Here is a 14,503-nt window from a genome sequence, read left to right on the forward strand (position 1 = left end):
AAATTAGCATTAATGTTCTTGTGTTTACTGTCCTGTGCTGGTCTCTTATCTTCATGTTGGCTCTCTGTCTGGGCATTTTTATGTTTGCTCAGCTTTATGTTCTTCTTACATTTTTGTCAATAAAGGATTTTTGCATTGTCTGCAAATACAAATGACAGGAACAAGCCTCTAACCTTCACCTGATCTACCGAGACCATCAAAACCTTAAAGAAATAACTGAAGTTAAACCTCTTCCGTGAACACCTCATTCAAACCACAAACATAATCAAAGGCACTTCCTCAATGAATTAAAAACATCTACCCCTGCTCTTTTCTCTACTTTTCAGCACTTTTACTTCGGCTCGCTACTCTGGATAACTGTGGTATTGTGAGTTTTGCTGGCTCTTGCATGAAAAATCTCTGTGACATTTCTCACTTCTATATGACTTTGGATTAAAGTGCCTACTTAACAACCTCATGTAAATAAGCACCTATAAGAACTGGCTGTTAAAATGACTTTGTTGTATTTTAATGTAGTCAGGTTGATTTAATATGTTATCATATAATATTTTGATTTGAAAACCATTCATTTATTTATTTCTGCACTTAATCAACACATGAACAAATGAACAAACAGTATTTGGACCTAATATACGTACTGTGAAATGAAATTTAAGCAAATGTATTAAAGGGGTCATAGCGTGGAAATCTGTCTGTTTCTATGTTCTTCTATCAACCTAGAAAATGTGAAATAGAACAACCAACTAACTTGGTTTTGGTAAACCATTCTCTGCAAGCATGTGAAAAAAAGAAGTCATTCAGATTTATTCTGTTTTGTGACGTAGGTAGCAAGTCTAATTACGATGATACCGCCCCTTAATCTGCACTATCCAACCCCAGCACTGCCATTTAATGCAGAGAGAAAGAGAAAAAAAAATTGACAGCACAATTGAGTTTCAATTTCAACAAACCACCATTATGGCAATCAGTGTTTGCATTTCATCAGCTCCTTTGCATTTTAAAGGACACACACAAAAAAGAAAATGTTTTGCTCGCACCTACAAAACAGGAGGCTATAATAAATTATTAAGGGCCGTGTTCTTTAACCCTGGTCCTGGAGGAGCCCCTTCCAGAAAGTCCTAGATATAGCCTCACTCAAAACACCTGAACCAACTCATCAGCCTCCTTCCAGAATGTCTCCCTAACAAGCTGATAAGTTAAAACAGGTGTGTTGATTAAGGAGACATCTAAAGCCCGGGATACACTGCACGATTATTGGCTGTCCGAGACGAAAGATTGCCATCGTGAAACAATCGTTGTGATTTCTGTGATCGTGGCTCTTCATCGGTGGTCCTATGTCTTACAGTGAGAGAGGTTCAAAGACGGACGTTTTCCCGGTCTTGCGTCCAAAGATAGCCTACGATAGTTTTCTGACAGTGTCAGAAATTCGGCATGATCATTGCACAGTGTGTTTGCTGCTACGACCTGCGCGCCGGTATTTGTTTTCCACGAGCGCATGCTGGTGACGTTGCACAACGTGTGACGCTGCCGCCGAAGCTTCCGTGTCATCATCGTACAGTATACATGCCTGTCGTACCCGAGTTTAAACGCTCCGTGTCGCACAATGTGATAAGTTAATGATCTTATAAGAGGGCAAAAATCCTGCAGTGTATTCCGGGCTTAAAACATTCTGGAAGGGGGTCCTCCAGGACCAGGGTTGAAGAACACTGATCTACGAGGTATTTTTAGCTAAAACTTCACATACGCACCCTGGAGACACTAAAGACAAAAACATTTCATAATATGACCCCTTTAAAGTCTTAAAACTGGGACAGGGAACTCTGATATTAGGAAAAAGAATAAGAATCTTTATTTGACTTAAAAAAAAACATCCAGACTTGAAAAAGAATCGTGAGAAACAACAATAACAGCAATGTACAAAAGAAAAATAGTAGATCACTTCATTCATACAGTACATCTGACAACATCATCACAGTTTTGTGGGCAGTAATTCAATCACCAATCGATATAACACCAGTGCTCACATACACACACACACACACACACGCACGCACGCGCGCACACACAGGAGAAAACAAGTTTTTGTTATGATTACACTACAGACTTAGATCTTTACTCACAGGAAGATAACTGATCAAACACACACAGACATACACACACAACCACAAACGGGTTCTTAGTATTTTGCATTATAAAATTTCTTGCCAGATGCCATGCAAAGAAATAATTAGATTACATTCAAAATATCTATACACCTATACAGTACATTCGGCTTTGCATATAGATATCTACATGGACGCAGTATAAATAGTCACACAGCCGAGTTAAAAACAATGAAAATCTAGTCAATTCTGTTAGCTGATCAGAAAGACATAGCACATAGCAAAAGATAAACTATAAAAATATACATACATTTATCAAAAACATTTTATCCACATTTGTTTTTGTTTGAAAAGTTGCATAGTAGTTGTTATTTTTGGAAGCTTCTTATTTAAATGTCGAGATGAAACGTGGCAAGGTACAAAACACAGGGGCCATGTGTGAAATATTTCTATTTAGCAAGTACATCATTCAGTTTTCTTTGTTTGAATATATTTTTCCAAAATTTGGAAACATTTTCCATTTTTTAGTATTAAGTATTATAATAATAAACAAACATCAAAGTTTTCTCAGATTTATGAAGGGCATCGTTTATCCAAACATAATTCACTTGACAAACAACTACTGTAGCTAATATGGCTTCATTGTTGTTTGTTTGAAGTGCTGGATTTCCTTTCATGACATGTTTAAGATTGTCTAGCTTCTAGTGGACACTTGGTCAGTCTAAGGCAATTCAATGTCTGGTCCTCACTGTCATACTAATGGTCGTCCATTTTGGATTTGTTGACCGAGAGGTTTTGTGCAGAGGAGATATGCGCTGCTGGGTTAGGACTCTCGGGGGAATATCTCAGGAGTTATTATTGTAAGCTTACTCTTGCAAGTGTTGGAGACTTCTCTGGTAGTCTTCTACCGGTAAAGCACCTTGACTCTGGAGCTCATATCCTCGCAGGTAGTGACCATTGGTCTGGCCTGCAAAATACACCAGCTGTCTTGCAAACATGGGCTCCACCTTATAAACGAAAAGGATATTAGACGTTAGGACAGAAAACCAAAAGCGATATAAAGACTGCTGATGTTAAAACGGTACATAATAATTTGCATACCATATAATCACGTAATTACTTTTATAAATGGTTGATACATTTACAATCTCTAAAGGTGAATTAGTAGCTATTGAAAAGATGTTTCACACCATAGCTGTTACCAGTGTATATTTGCATGATGCAGTACCATTCGTATTAAAAATAAGCTGAGGAATGAGAACTCAGCTGACTAACCTGAGCTGTGATCATTTTGCTCTGCCGCTGGGGATCCGGGTACTCGTCCCCGAAACACAACACCACCTGAGAGCGTGGCATGGGGCGGCCATGGTGAATGAAACCTTGCAATTCTATGAGGGGAAGATAAAAGACATTTAATCATTGAATAAAATCAAATCACATCTATATAAATCAACTCCCAAAACATGCCCAGGTCACATTTCACCCCAAACCAAAGAATCGAGAAATCACATTTTACACAAATATAAAGATCAGGAATAATTGGCAATGGGCCATTAAATTATTCGAAAATAATGCACACCCAAGGTGGTAATGTGGCACAATGTGATGCTGGTGTGCATTATTTTCAAATGATTCAAAGGACTGTAGTCAATTATTAATAATAATAATGCATAGCAAAATGATTATCAATTTAAGAAGTTGGCTGCTCTTACAAAATACTTAAAGGGATAGTTCACCCAAAAATGAAAATAATGTCATTAATGACTCACCCTTGTGTCATCATGTTCGGAACACAGTTTAAGATGTTTTAAAATCTAGTCAGAGAGCTTTCTGACCCTCCATTGAAAAGCCATGCACAGCCTACTGTCCATGTCCAGAAAGGCAACAAAAACATCATCAAAGTAGTCCATGCGACATCAGTGAGTCAGTTAGAATGTGTTGAAGCATCGAAAATACATTTTGGTCCAAAAATAAAAAACATTACGACTTTATTCAGCATTGTCTTCTCTTCCGGTTCTGGACGCTGCTGACGTGCTATCTGGTGCACCCCAGCTGTTTTTTTCTTCGTTTAAAGTCGGAGGGAGGCGCATAGTGTAAGTTTAAAAAAAAAACTTTGCAAACATGTCTGAGGATAACACGTAAGCTGCGTCACTGCAGTCAAGTGACTTTAGTCTTGTGCATGCGGTTCACAACAGAACCGGACGAGAAGACAATGTCGTAATTTTTGGCCCCAAATGTATTTTTAATGCTTTAACTGACCCACTGATATCACATGGAGTACTTTGATGATGTTTTTATTACCTTTCTGGACATGGACAGTAAACTGTACATAGAATTTCAACGGAGGATCAGAAAGCTCCCGGACTAAATCTAAAACATCTTAAACTGTGTTCTGAAGATGAACGGAGGTCTTCTGAGTTTGAAACAACACAACATTTTTGGGTGAACTATCCCTTTATTAAGTTGGCACACTACACATTCTCACAGTAAACCAATCAATTTTAATGTCAACAGATATTCTTTACAGTCACTCTTCTTCCCATCAAAAGAATAAAAAGTCCTGATGAGCAATAACGTAAACCCAAGACCCCCTTCAAGCCTGTTTGCATAACCTTCTAAACCAATGACTCGAACAGAGCTGTAATGCAAATGAACTTTTGCAGGTGCCCTATTGTCCTCTTTGATATCGTCTGTACATGTGATGTGGTGGTCAGGAAGATTATCTAAGAGAGTATGCTGGAAAGTTTCGGTGTCAGGCAGCGAGTGAAACATGTGACATTAAAGCAGACCTAATCGTGACATGTGGCAAACCACTCACAAGTCAATAAAGTTAAATGACAGGTCTTCCCCTAGTGTCACTACAGATCAAAGGTTTGACTTAAAAATGTCAAACTGATCAACTCGCACAGCATCTGTATCTCTATATTAACTGTATACTGCACTCTTAAAATAAAGCTTCCTCATAGCGATGCCATTGAAGAACCATTCAGTCAAAGAATTCGTAACTTTTTATAATCTAAAAAACCTTGTTCGCCACAAAGAAGCTTTTGTGAATGTTAATGGATAGTTCACCCAATAACTCACCCTCACATTCTTTAAAAAACTTTATGAGTATCATTATTCTGTTAAACACAAAAGAAGATATATTAGGAAATGATGGTAAGCACACAGTTGACTGCCCATTGACTTCCATACTAGGCAAAACAAATGAAGAGTTTGGTTCCAAAACGCAATAAATCCATCCAAATTTCGGTAAAAACTTGTTTTCTATACCAAGAAAGTCACAAGATGAAAACCACTATTTTCTGTTACAGACTTTCACATAGCATCTTTAGGTTATAAAAACATAAAAAATTCAAATCCATAACTTGATTTTCAAAGATTTATTATAAAAACAAATTATATTTTTCCACAAAATGCAATAAATCCATGACAAGTTTTTTTTCCAAAATGTTTTAAATCTATTAAATCAATATATAAATGTGCATTCATCTTTGCCATTTTATATTCATTTAGTTGAACAGTTGTACACATTGATTAAAAAATAAACATTAATGGCATTAATCAAAACCCTTACTTTGTCATATTAACAGTGTCATTGCTGCGGTTATACTTGGGACGTCGTCGCTTAACTTTTTTCCCAGCGATCAGCTGTAAAATGTTTTGGTCCTGCTTGATTTACGTTGACTTTGAGTAAAATTAATTGAAAGTTTTTCATAAGATCCCCTGGGCTGGGGTCAATGTGTTAGCATGAGCTTGATGCTGTCGGGAGAACAAGCGGCCGTCACCCGAGTGCCTCTCACGCAAATTATTAGATGTTGATGGCTTACGTTTCTTTCCAATTAAAATATTATGTTGTTTTTGTTTGGTTGTTGATCACGAAGTACAAAGTAGATGATGAAAACTAGGATTCCGTGTACTCAACGCGCCGCCATAATTGTCCATATCTGTATGGGACAAGACTCACTCCCAAAAATGCAAGGTCTGGCAACACTAGTAAGCAAACGCTCGTGCCTCTGTCATTTTCTGCACTGCACATACAGAAGACTTTTCCCCTTCTAGGCATTCAGAAGAGAGACACGTCATGTCCATGATGCACGTTTAAATACTTTATCAACAACTTGTTCAGTTCGGTTATGTACACACTATGCAGAGTTTCTGTAAATGCGGTTGTCACGACCTGCATTTTGCGGGAGTTAATTCTGTTGTATTATGCGGCTATTTGTCCCATAAATTACTGAACTGTGTGTGTACAGAACAGGATTAAGCATTAAAAGGTGAAGTGACAACCAAATTTATATGCAGTGTTTATGAGCCCAATGATGACCAATTTTTTATTTTTGGGTGAACTATCCCTTTAAGTGGGCATGCACACCAAAGCGTTTATGCCGGCGGCCGGTTCATGTTTACAATTGTTTCCAATGGAAGTGCAGCGTTTTGAAAAATAGAGCCCCGGGAGTTGAAAAATATTAAACTTTGGATGAAAATATCAGATTGTCAATGTCAGCTCCAATCACAATGGAGGAGGGGCGGGAGAAATATCACAACAACCAACCGGCACATCGTACAATGACTTATAAACAAAGCAGAAGTATCAACAACCAAAGCGCTGAGCCGAAGAAAGCTGGCAGTCGGCTAAAAAAAGGCGTCCGCCGTGCATTTTCAGCCGCGTAAAAAGTTTTGGTGTGCACGCCCCCTAAAGGTTCTTCATGGAACTATTCAGCCAAAACTGGTTCTTCTATGACATCGTGAAGCACCTTTACTTTTAAGAGTGTGAGGTAACACTTTTTGTAACCTTTTGAACCTTTGTATGTTGGACTGCATCATTTGCATTTGAAACATAATAAGTCTCATACATAAAACATAATCCAAAAGAAATCTTGTAAAAGCATTATCATTGTTGCATTAATGCACAAAACGATTTCAATGTAAAAACAAATGTAAATCCATTGAACCAAATGACTACATGGTTTAAACGCGTGAAATCAGAGCAAAACGAGAATCTGCGTAAAATTAAGCAAATTGTTCAAAACTGTGTGTAAATTAGGCAGAAAACATTTTAAATGTAAACATAAAAAAATGTACTGTAGCTAAAGTTTGTGGGTTAATTAGGGGCATGGCCAACATGGTGATGGGAGGCACCGCCTACTTTAAACTTAAAAAATGCTCTTCAAAAACCTGTGGGTGACGTCACAGACACTACGTCCATATTTTTTCCAGTCTATGGAGAACACACATACTGATAAAAATATACCAAAAATGCTTGATTAAATCTTGATTGTGCCAAAAGGTAAACATAAAAGTAAATCCATTGCCAATCTATTCTTATGTGGACTTTCTCACTAATGCAGACTGAATTTGTGTGTTAAGTCTTTTAAACACAACTCGTCACACTACCACATCTCCAACGCAAATACTCTCATTTAAAAACATACGCACACTCACAAACAACGTCTATTATAAGACCCAGACAATACATAATACACCTTCCTTGCCATAATCCAAATCACAGACAGATGGTTTACAATCATCTCCAAACACACCGAAGTTAAGCTGTAATGAAGAAGAAAATATCTCCTAACCTGAGAGAAACTGTTGGGTGTCCATCAGTTTACAGGTCTGCTCTTTCTCCAGTTTGTTCGGCTTGTCTGAATACGGAGCTAGTGGACCTTCCCAGTATACCCTCCCTTGGCACAGACGCTTGGCATACAGCCCGTCCGGTGCCAACCACAGCAAAACGCCACGCTCCAAGATATTGGGCAGCTTCTCAGCCCCACGGCGCTGGGACTGGGGATAAGGGTAGGGAAAGAGCACAGGCTCTGCCCCTCCATAGAGTCTCTCCTCAGGGCACGGAGATGAGGGGGATGCAGGGGATCCAGGGGATGGAGAAGAGGAGATTCGACAACCATCAGGACTACTGGTGGTCACTTCCTTAACAAGAGACTCACGGTAGTAGAGCGAGACGTGTAGCCGACAATCTGTTAAAAAAATTAAAGATGGCTTTAAAACTAGTTTTAAATATATTTTTATAATAATATACACTGCTGGGTTATTTTGAAACCAGTGTTGGGTCAAAAAAGAACAACCTCAGCTGTTAGGTTAAGTTACAACAAATTCACACCTTTTTAAAAATAACCCAGCATTTCTTTAGAGTGTAAGAAGTGGTTCCCAAGGCATTGCTACAGTATATGGCCGAGTATTGTGCCTGGTTTATAGCGCGTTTAATTTCATCATCCACAAAACAGAGATTGTGTCAATTTAACAAGCCATACTATTTGACGTATCATTCACTGCCATAATACACATTGATACAAGTTAAGTACCAGCATTTATGGCAATAGTAATAAGCTACGTAATGTCGGTGTGTTATTTGATTTACCTGAAATAGCCATGGCTTCAGCAGATCTCATATTGGGGTCCACCGCCACAGAATGAGTTTCTGTAGGTGAGTACGTGTAGAAGGATCCAGAAAACTGGTAACCTGAAAAGTGTACAAATATCTTAGCAAAAACTGTTACCAAAAAAGCTTGGTTTTGTTGTCCTTCATCAATCAAATCAAGAACAGACCCCCTATAAACTAGACCCAGGCAAGACCCTCTGAGACAAGGGTCCAAGTTTATACTAAACCCCCTTGAAGTTGAAACCAGAAAACCAGACTTGTGCCTTTTGATTTTAATAAACTAAACCAAAGAACATGCTTAAATGATTGTGTTTAAAATGTTAAATGAATGTGTCTAGTTAATCATTCTAATCAATTCTTGACAGTTTATGGTAATAATGAAGATATAATGCCAGTCTGTGTGCTATTCAACTTCACTGCAGCCTTACAGTATGTGAGCCCCTAAAAAGAGACCAAAACACAGACCAAAAACCAAAGACTGAAACTTGGACTAAGGCCACGTTTATGTCATCTTGAGAGGCCAAGGCCACAAGACCAACACAATTCTGTCAACATATTTCTTTCATTATTTTCATAGATCAGATTTCTATACGCGAATCAATACAAGACAAAGAATGCAAAACAAATTAAGAGCTTTTGGCAGCAGCTAGCTTGGCCAATGAATAAGCTACACCAGTGTTTTTTTGGCATACATCCCTTCACGCCACCACCCCTGCTTTCTGACATAAAACAATCTCATACTTAGAATTTGAAAAATTATACAATGTAGTGCTGTTTGTTGGTAGCTAGGGTTGATTACACAGAATTTATGATAAATGAATGTATTTTATAAAATGTCATAAAACTGTAGGTCCCTCTCTGCACATCTTGCACCCCCTAATTTGAGAACAACAGAGCTACACAGTTAAGACTTTTAACTGTTTGTTTAAAGAGATTGTGGCTTTAAATTTTGCATTATTCAAGAAGCTTTATGTAGATACCATTGTCACAGGGTGCTGGGTGCCAGGATAAGGAACGTGTTGGTGGGTACGGACACTGTCCGTATGGTAGCTCAGCGTGAGGTGCCTGGGGATGAGATTGGTCAGCGCTATATTCCCTCCAATCACGTCTCTCCTGGGGAAGCATATATCCCGGCATCTGACAGAGAAAATAAAGCCGCTTGAGGTATAAACTTCCAGCCTGATCTCACAAGAATTTGTACATATTTTACGAGTTGGCTATTTTTGAAGTTATTTTTTACAATTATTATAAAAAACAATTTAGCCAACTCATAAAATACGTACTAATTGCCATGAGATAGCATTAAAACTTTGCATCTGACTGTATACTTACAAAGCAAAATCCTCAGTTTTAAATCAACACTGCTGGGTAAATATTTTGTCCCAATCAGTGTTAAAATTAAAAAGCAGAGTTAAAAGCTGCAATCATTAACTTTATCCTCTATCACCATCTCTGTTTGAAACCTAAAATTGCTTACTTGTAGAGTTATTTTCTTAACCTAGGTTTAGATGTTGGCTGTTCCTGTTAAAGTCACCATTTATGGTGATCAGTGTTTGTTTTAGTTGGAATTGACTCTTAGCTTGTTAGTTTTTTCTAACTGCTATAACTTTGTGTGTTTAAAACATGTTTGTTACGGCAAAGACAAGACAGCCGTGCAATTCTAAGTGGTGGTTAGTATATGAAGTCTAAACATCATCGTTATTTATTAATTTATGTGTGTGCTAAGAACATACAGTAATCCTTTGCATTGATAATAAAAATAACTCTCCTAGCGTGACATATTACAAATCATAAGGACCCATTTGTCTCTTGCTATGTTACCCATGTAAACTCAAATAAAACATCATCACCAAGGTAATGTCAACTTACCTGAGGCTGTAGAGGCGGATAAGACGAATGCATGGAATAACTAATAGGGGTCACATGTGGCGTACTGTCTTCCATACTACTGGCCTTAGATCCTAAAATGCATAAATACAAAAAAATCTGTTTTACCACACTTGTCTAGAACAGTGGTTCATGCACTGTGAAAAAATAATGTATTACACAATGTCATAAAAGTTCTTGAATGAACCACTTTTTTCCTCACCTTTCTCAAGGTTTATTCTCGAGAATCTTTTTTTTTTGCCACAAAGAATCTTTTGTGAAACAGAAAAGTTCTTCAGATGTTAAAGGACCTTTTAAAGGGCCTCTTCTATAAACCTTTTACTGAATGTAAAATGGTTCATCTATGACATCTGCGTGAATAAACTTTATTTTTTAAGAGTGTGCAGACCCCCAACACTAAACACATTTGCAGTAAAGGTCACATTTTTCTGCTACTTTTAACTCTGTCAGAAATATTTCGTGTGCACATGAATCGCTTGCTATAAAAGCCCAGTTTATCTTTACAATGAAATTTTAACCACATAACTATAACATTTACTAACTTATAATAACTTTTAGGAACCCCTTCTAGTTGACATACATATATCTGATTATCCTTTCTTCGTAACGTCATTTGCAAAAGCAGAAAATAGATCTAAACACTGTTTGCTGCTAAAACATCATTTATATAAAATTCAGATGGCGGCAACAAAAAACTCAAACCAACTTTGCCACATTTGAACTCTATGCTCACTTAACTTTGTTCATATACAAGCTTCAAGAATAGTATCTGCAGTAAGATGTGATGCTTCTTTATGTGTCACTTTTATGAATTTCGTTGCTCTGTCTATGATATACTTTCAGTACTTTAGGGTCAAAACAGCCATCTTCATGGCCTTGACCCCACATCTCGCAAGTTTGCATTATGTGAAGTCTGAGAGGTGACTTGTCTCGCTTAGTGTTGTGCACTTGGTAACCGAAGCTCTCTATAAAAAGCTTGAGGGATTTTAGCACATGTGGTGGCTTCCTCTTAGCTTCCTGCACTTAGTGAAGGCAAGTAACACTACTCAATGTGAATTTATTGCATGCCTTCATATTTGTTCGATGTGGCAATTTAGCTACTTTGTGATTCGGCTTGTTTCATTAAACGTCATGTGCATTGCAAAGTAGTCTGACGTTTAAAACCTTGATCTTAAAATACACTGATATTTGGGGTATTGCAGGCAATGCACACAGCGGTCATGCACAACAAAAATAGACTGTTAACTACTGTTTACAGTGTGTTTAAATACATTACTCATTCAAGGTACAAGATCTGATGGAAACTAAATGCCATTCTAGAAACAAGACAAAATCGAGCCACCAAGTATTTCGTTTCTCAACTATTTAACGAGAACTGAAAATCACCTCTCTTTGCACCCTCTGGAATTATTCTGTAGACCTTGTAAGGATCAGAGATGTCCAGCTGGCTTCGCTCCACCAGTTCATCAAAGTCATTACTTTTGTTAAGGGCACAGCGCAGTCTCGTCTTCCATGTTGGAGGGTCTGGCTTGTCCAAACCTTCTCTGTATTTTCCTTTGAACAGGGCCCAAGCCTATGACCAACAAGACCACAACAGTATATCAAGAAGATGAACAAGAAGAGGGAGGAAACCAAGACAAGATAAGGATGTCAGTATTGCTCACATCTACCATTTACAGTATTAACAAAAAGGGTTATTAATAATATTATTAAGTATATTAGGTTTGTAGGTATGTCATGGATTAATGTATAAACGGTTTAGATCATGTAAATTTAACTCTACTTGCTGTTATTACTAGAGCACCAAAACCATGTTGTTTTAATAAAGTAAAAAAAATTTGACTGCGCCAAACCAACAATAAATGTCTTTCTTTGACAGCAAAGCCAATACATAACATTTGTGGCACCCAAAAAGTTCTCGACACTTTTAAGGAAAAAATAAAGATATTTGCATTAGATAACAAAATATCAAGCCAAGTGGCATCAGCAGACAAAAAGAGCTTTTCTTCAGTAATAAAAAAGCTAATAACTTCAGTAACTGTAGTAACTTTTGTAGGCTAATATATTTCTGTCAATGTACATTTTAGTAAATATATACAAGGTATAAAATCAATAGGCTACTGTTCAAGTTTCTTCACGCTAACTTTTCCAAAATCTTTACTTGAAAGAACTGTCAAACGTTTCTTATTTACAAAAATAAACTAATAAATAAAAAATATCTCCATTACGTAATGTCTTAAATTGGCTTGTCAAACATTGTTTAAAACGTATTTGTAACAGTGATGACGATACATCATCATCATCACTCACCTTGAACAGCGCAGCGTCCTCATCGCGGTTGTAGTCCTGTTTCCCCGCGTGTTTCCAGGGGATTCTGAAAATGGTTTTCTCGTCATTTTCCCAAACCAAACCGGGATACTCCCCGCTATCAATCTGATCGATGAGCCATTGTCTAAGTTTGCCATTCCCACAACTGACTGACATGCTGCAGTCCCCATCTAAGTTCATGTCTGTCAGGAATGCATGCAAAAGCAATGCATGCACATGCAGTAAGCAAGAACATTTTTTAAGTGCATGCATATTTCGAAACAATATAGAAAACAACAACTGTCTGTTAGATGCATGAAATAGTGAAGCAATAAAGCATTCATTCGGAGAAAGATGACTAATGAACCGAATATATGCAGAAATGAAATCAATCAATAAAACCCGAAAACAGATCGATAAAAATGCATACTCGTGTGTAAGGGAAGTAAAGCATCTATTAAGAATAAACTCTTAAAGGCTCTTCCAGAAAGGCGGCAGTTAATACGTAAATGTAGTTAAAAAGTTAATAGTTCATTTAAATAGGAATTTACTCTCTCTCTACCTGTCCTGAATAGATTTTTTACAACGCGTAATAGGGTAACATCAGTTTAGCAAGCTATTCATATCTAGAGTTAAAAATTGCAAGCCCCAAGTCTTACCTTTATAAATGCAGACAGTTTAACTTGACTTTCAAAGCCGACCCTGTATAAAAGACATGCCAGCAGAAGGTGTCTCTAATCTTAAATAAAGATAGGTGGAGAAATGGGTGGGGCGTTACGTGGAAGCGCGTCTCCAGCAGCAGCATTAACAGGCTGAAGACTTCAGAGAAACACGGCAGAACCGCAAGAATAAACATCCAACATACGGGAAATCCCTCCGAGACAAACATACACACGATGGAACAAATATCTGTCGATAAACTACAGGTCGAAAAATCTCCCAGCACTCGTCATCACATTTATATCCTTATGTCTGGCGTTGACATATAGCCTACATGTAAGCTTTAATTAAAGTCGCTTATGGTAACCTATAAAGTTCATGTCCCGTCATAGGATGGTTATGTTCAAATTTATTGTGTTTCTGTGTGTAAGACTTGAAAATATACACTTCATTTGATTATTTGGCGTTAACCCGCAGCTTAAGCGTTATTTTTTAAATATTAAACTTATTGTACAATTAATGCGAGCTAAGCACAATGATGGTCAATGTGCTGCCCCCTGATGTTCGAGAGAAAAATAACAGCGTCAAATTAATTTGGGGTTCATTACATACATACTTATACAATAGTATAATTTTGGTAATAGTAAACAAGTGTAATTTTCTTCAACTGAAATTTATTTTATGAATATACAAGTCACTTTAAATATTTTGCCAAATTATTTTCATTTTTCCCAGTGTGGGTTTTTCCATAGTTCTTCAGCTATTACTCCCACTCTGTCTGTAACATCCAGACTGAAGTCTCAAGATGTATTCAGAGCATCAAAGTTTGATTTCAATAATTGATTTCACTTTTTGACATGGCCTTACTCAGTCAATATTAAGATATCAAGATTAGATTTTCACATAATGTTCTTCACATTTTTGTGGAAAAGCGTAAACCACAAAAATGACTTTAGCTGGGTTTTCACAGACTGAGTCACAAATGTGGTTATTATTTGGTGCTTTTCCCTGCTAATGGATCATGCATAAACTCTAGACGGATAAACTGCTGAGTTGACAAATTAAAGAGAAAAATAAATACCTGAGCAGTTACTCATCTCATTCCCCTTAGATCAAATTTGGCATTAAATGCTATTTTAATATACAG

General features: G+C 37.3%; 1 protein-coding gene across 1 annotated transcript; it reads right to left on the bottom strand.

Annotated features, from left to right (window-relative positions):
- Positions 1 to 1,813: 1,813 nt before the first annotated feature.
- irf4a (interferon regulatory factor 4a) lies at positions 1,814 to 14,448 on the bottom strand. The gene is made up of 9 exons (XM_055201156.2): positions 13,356 to 14,448; positions 12,700 to 12,899; positions 11,776 to 11,962; positions 10,372 to 10,463; positions 9,483 to 9,639; positions 8,482 to 8,583; positions 7,685 to 8,080; positions 3,378 to 3,490; positions 1,814 to 3,109 (listed from the first exon to the last, which is right to left on the bottom strand). Exons 2-9 carry the CDS (start codon positions 12,895 to 12,897, stop codon positions 2,969 to 2,971), a joined length of 1,386 nt encoding a protein of 461 aa, XP_055057131.1. The 5' UTR covers positions 12,898 to 12,899; positions 13,356 to 14,448; the 3' UTR covers positions 1,814 to 2,968.
- Positions 14,449 to 14,503: the final 55 nt, after the last annotated feature.

Source organism: Misgurnus anguillicaudatus, chromosome 2, assembly GCF_027580225.2.
Source record: "Misgurnus anguillicaudatus chromosome 2, ASM2758022v2, whole genome shotgun sequence".
Taxonomy (NCBI): domain Eukaryota; kingdom Metazoa; phylum Chordata; class Actinopteri; order Cypriniformes; family Cobitidae; genus Misgurnus; species Misgurnus anguillicaudatus.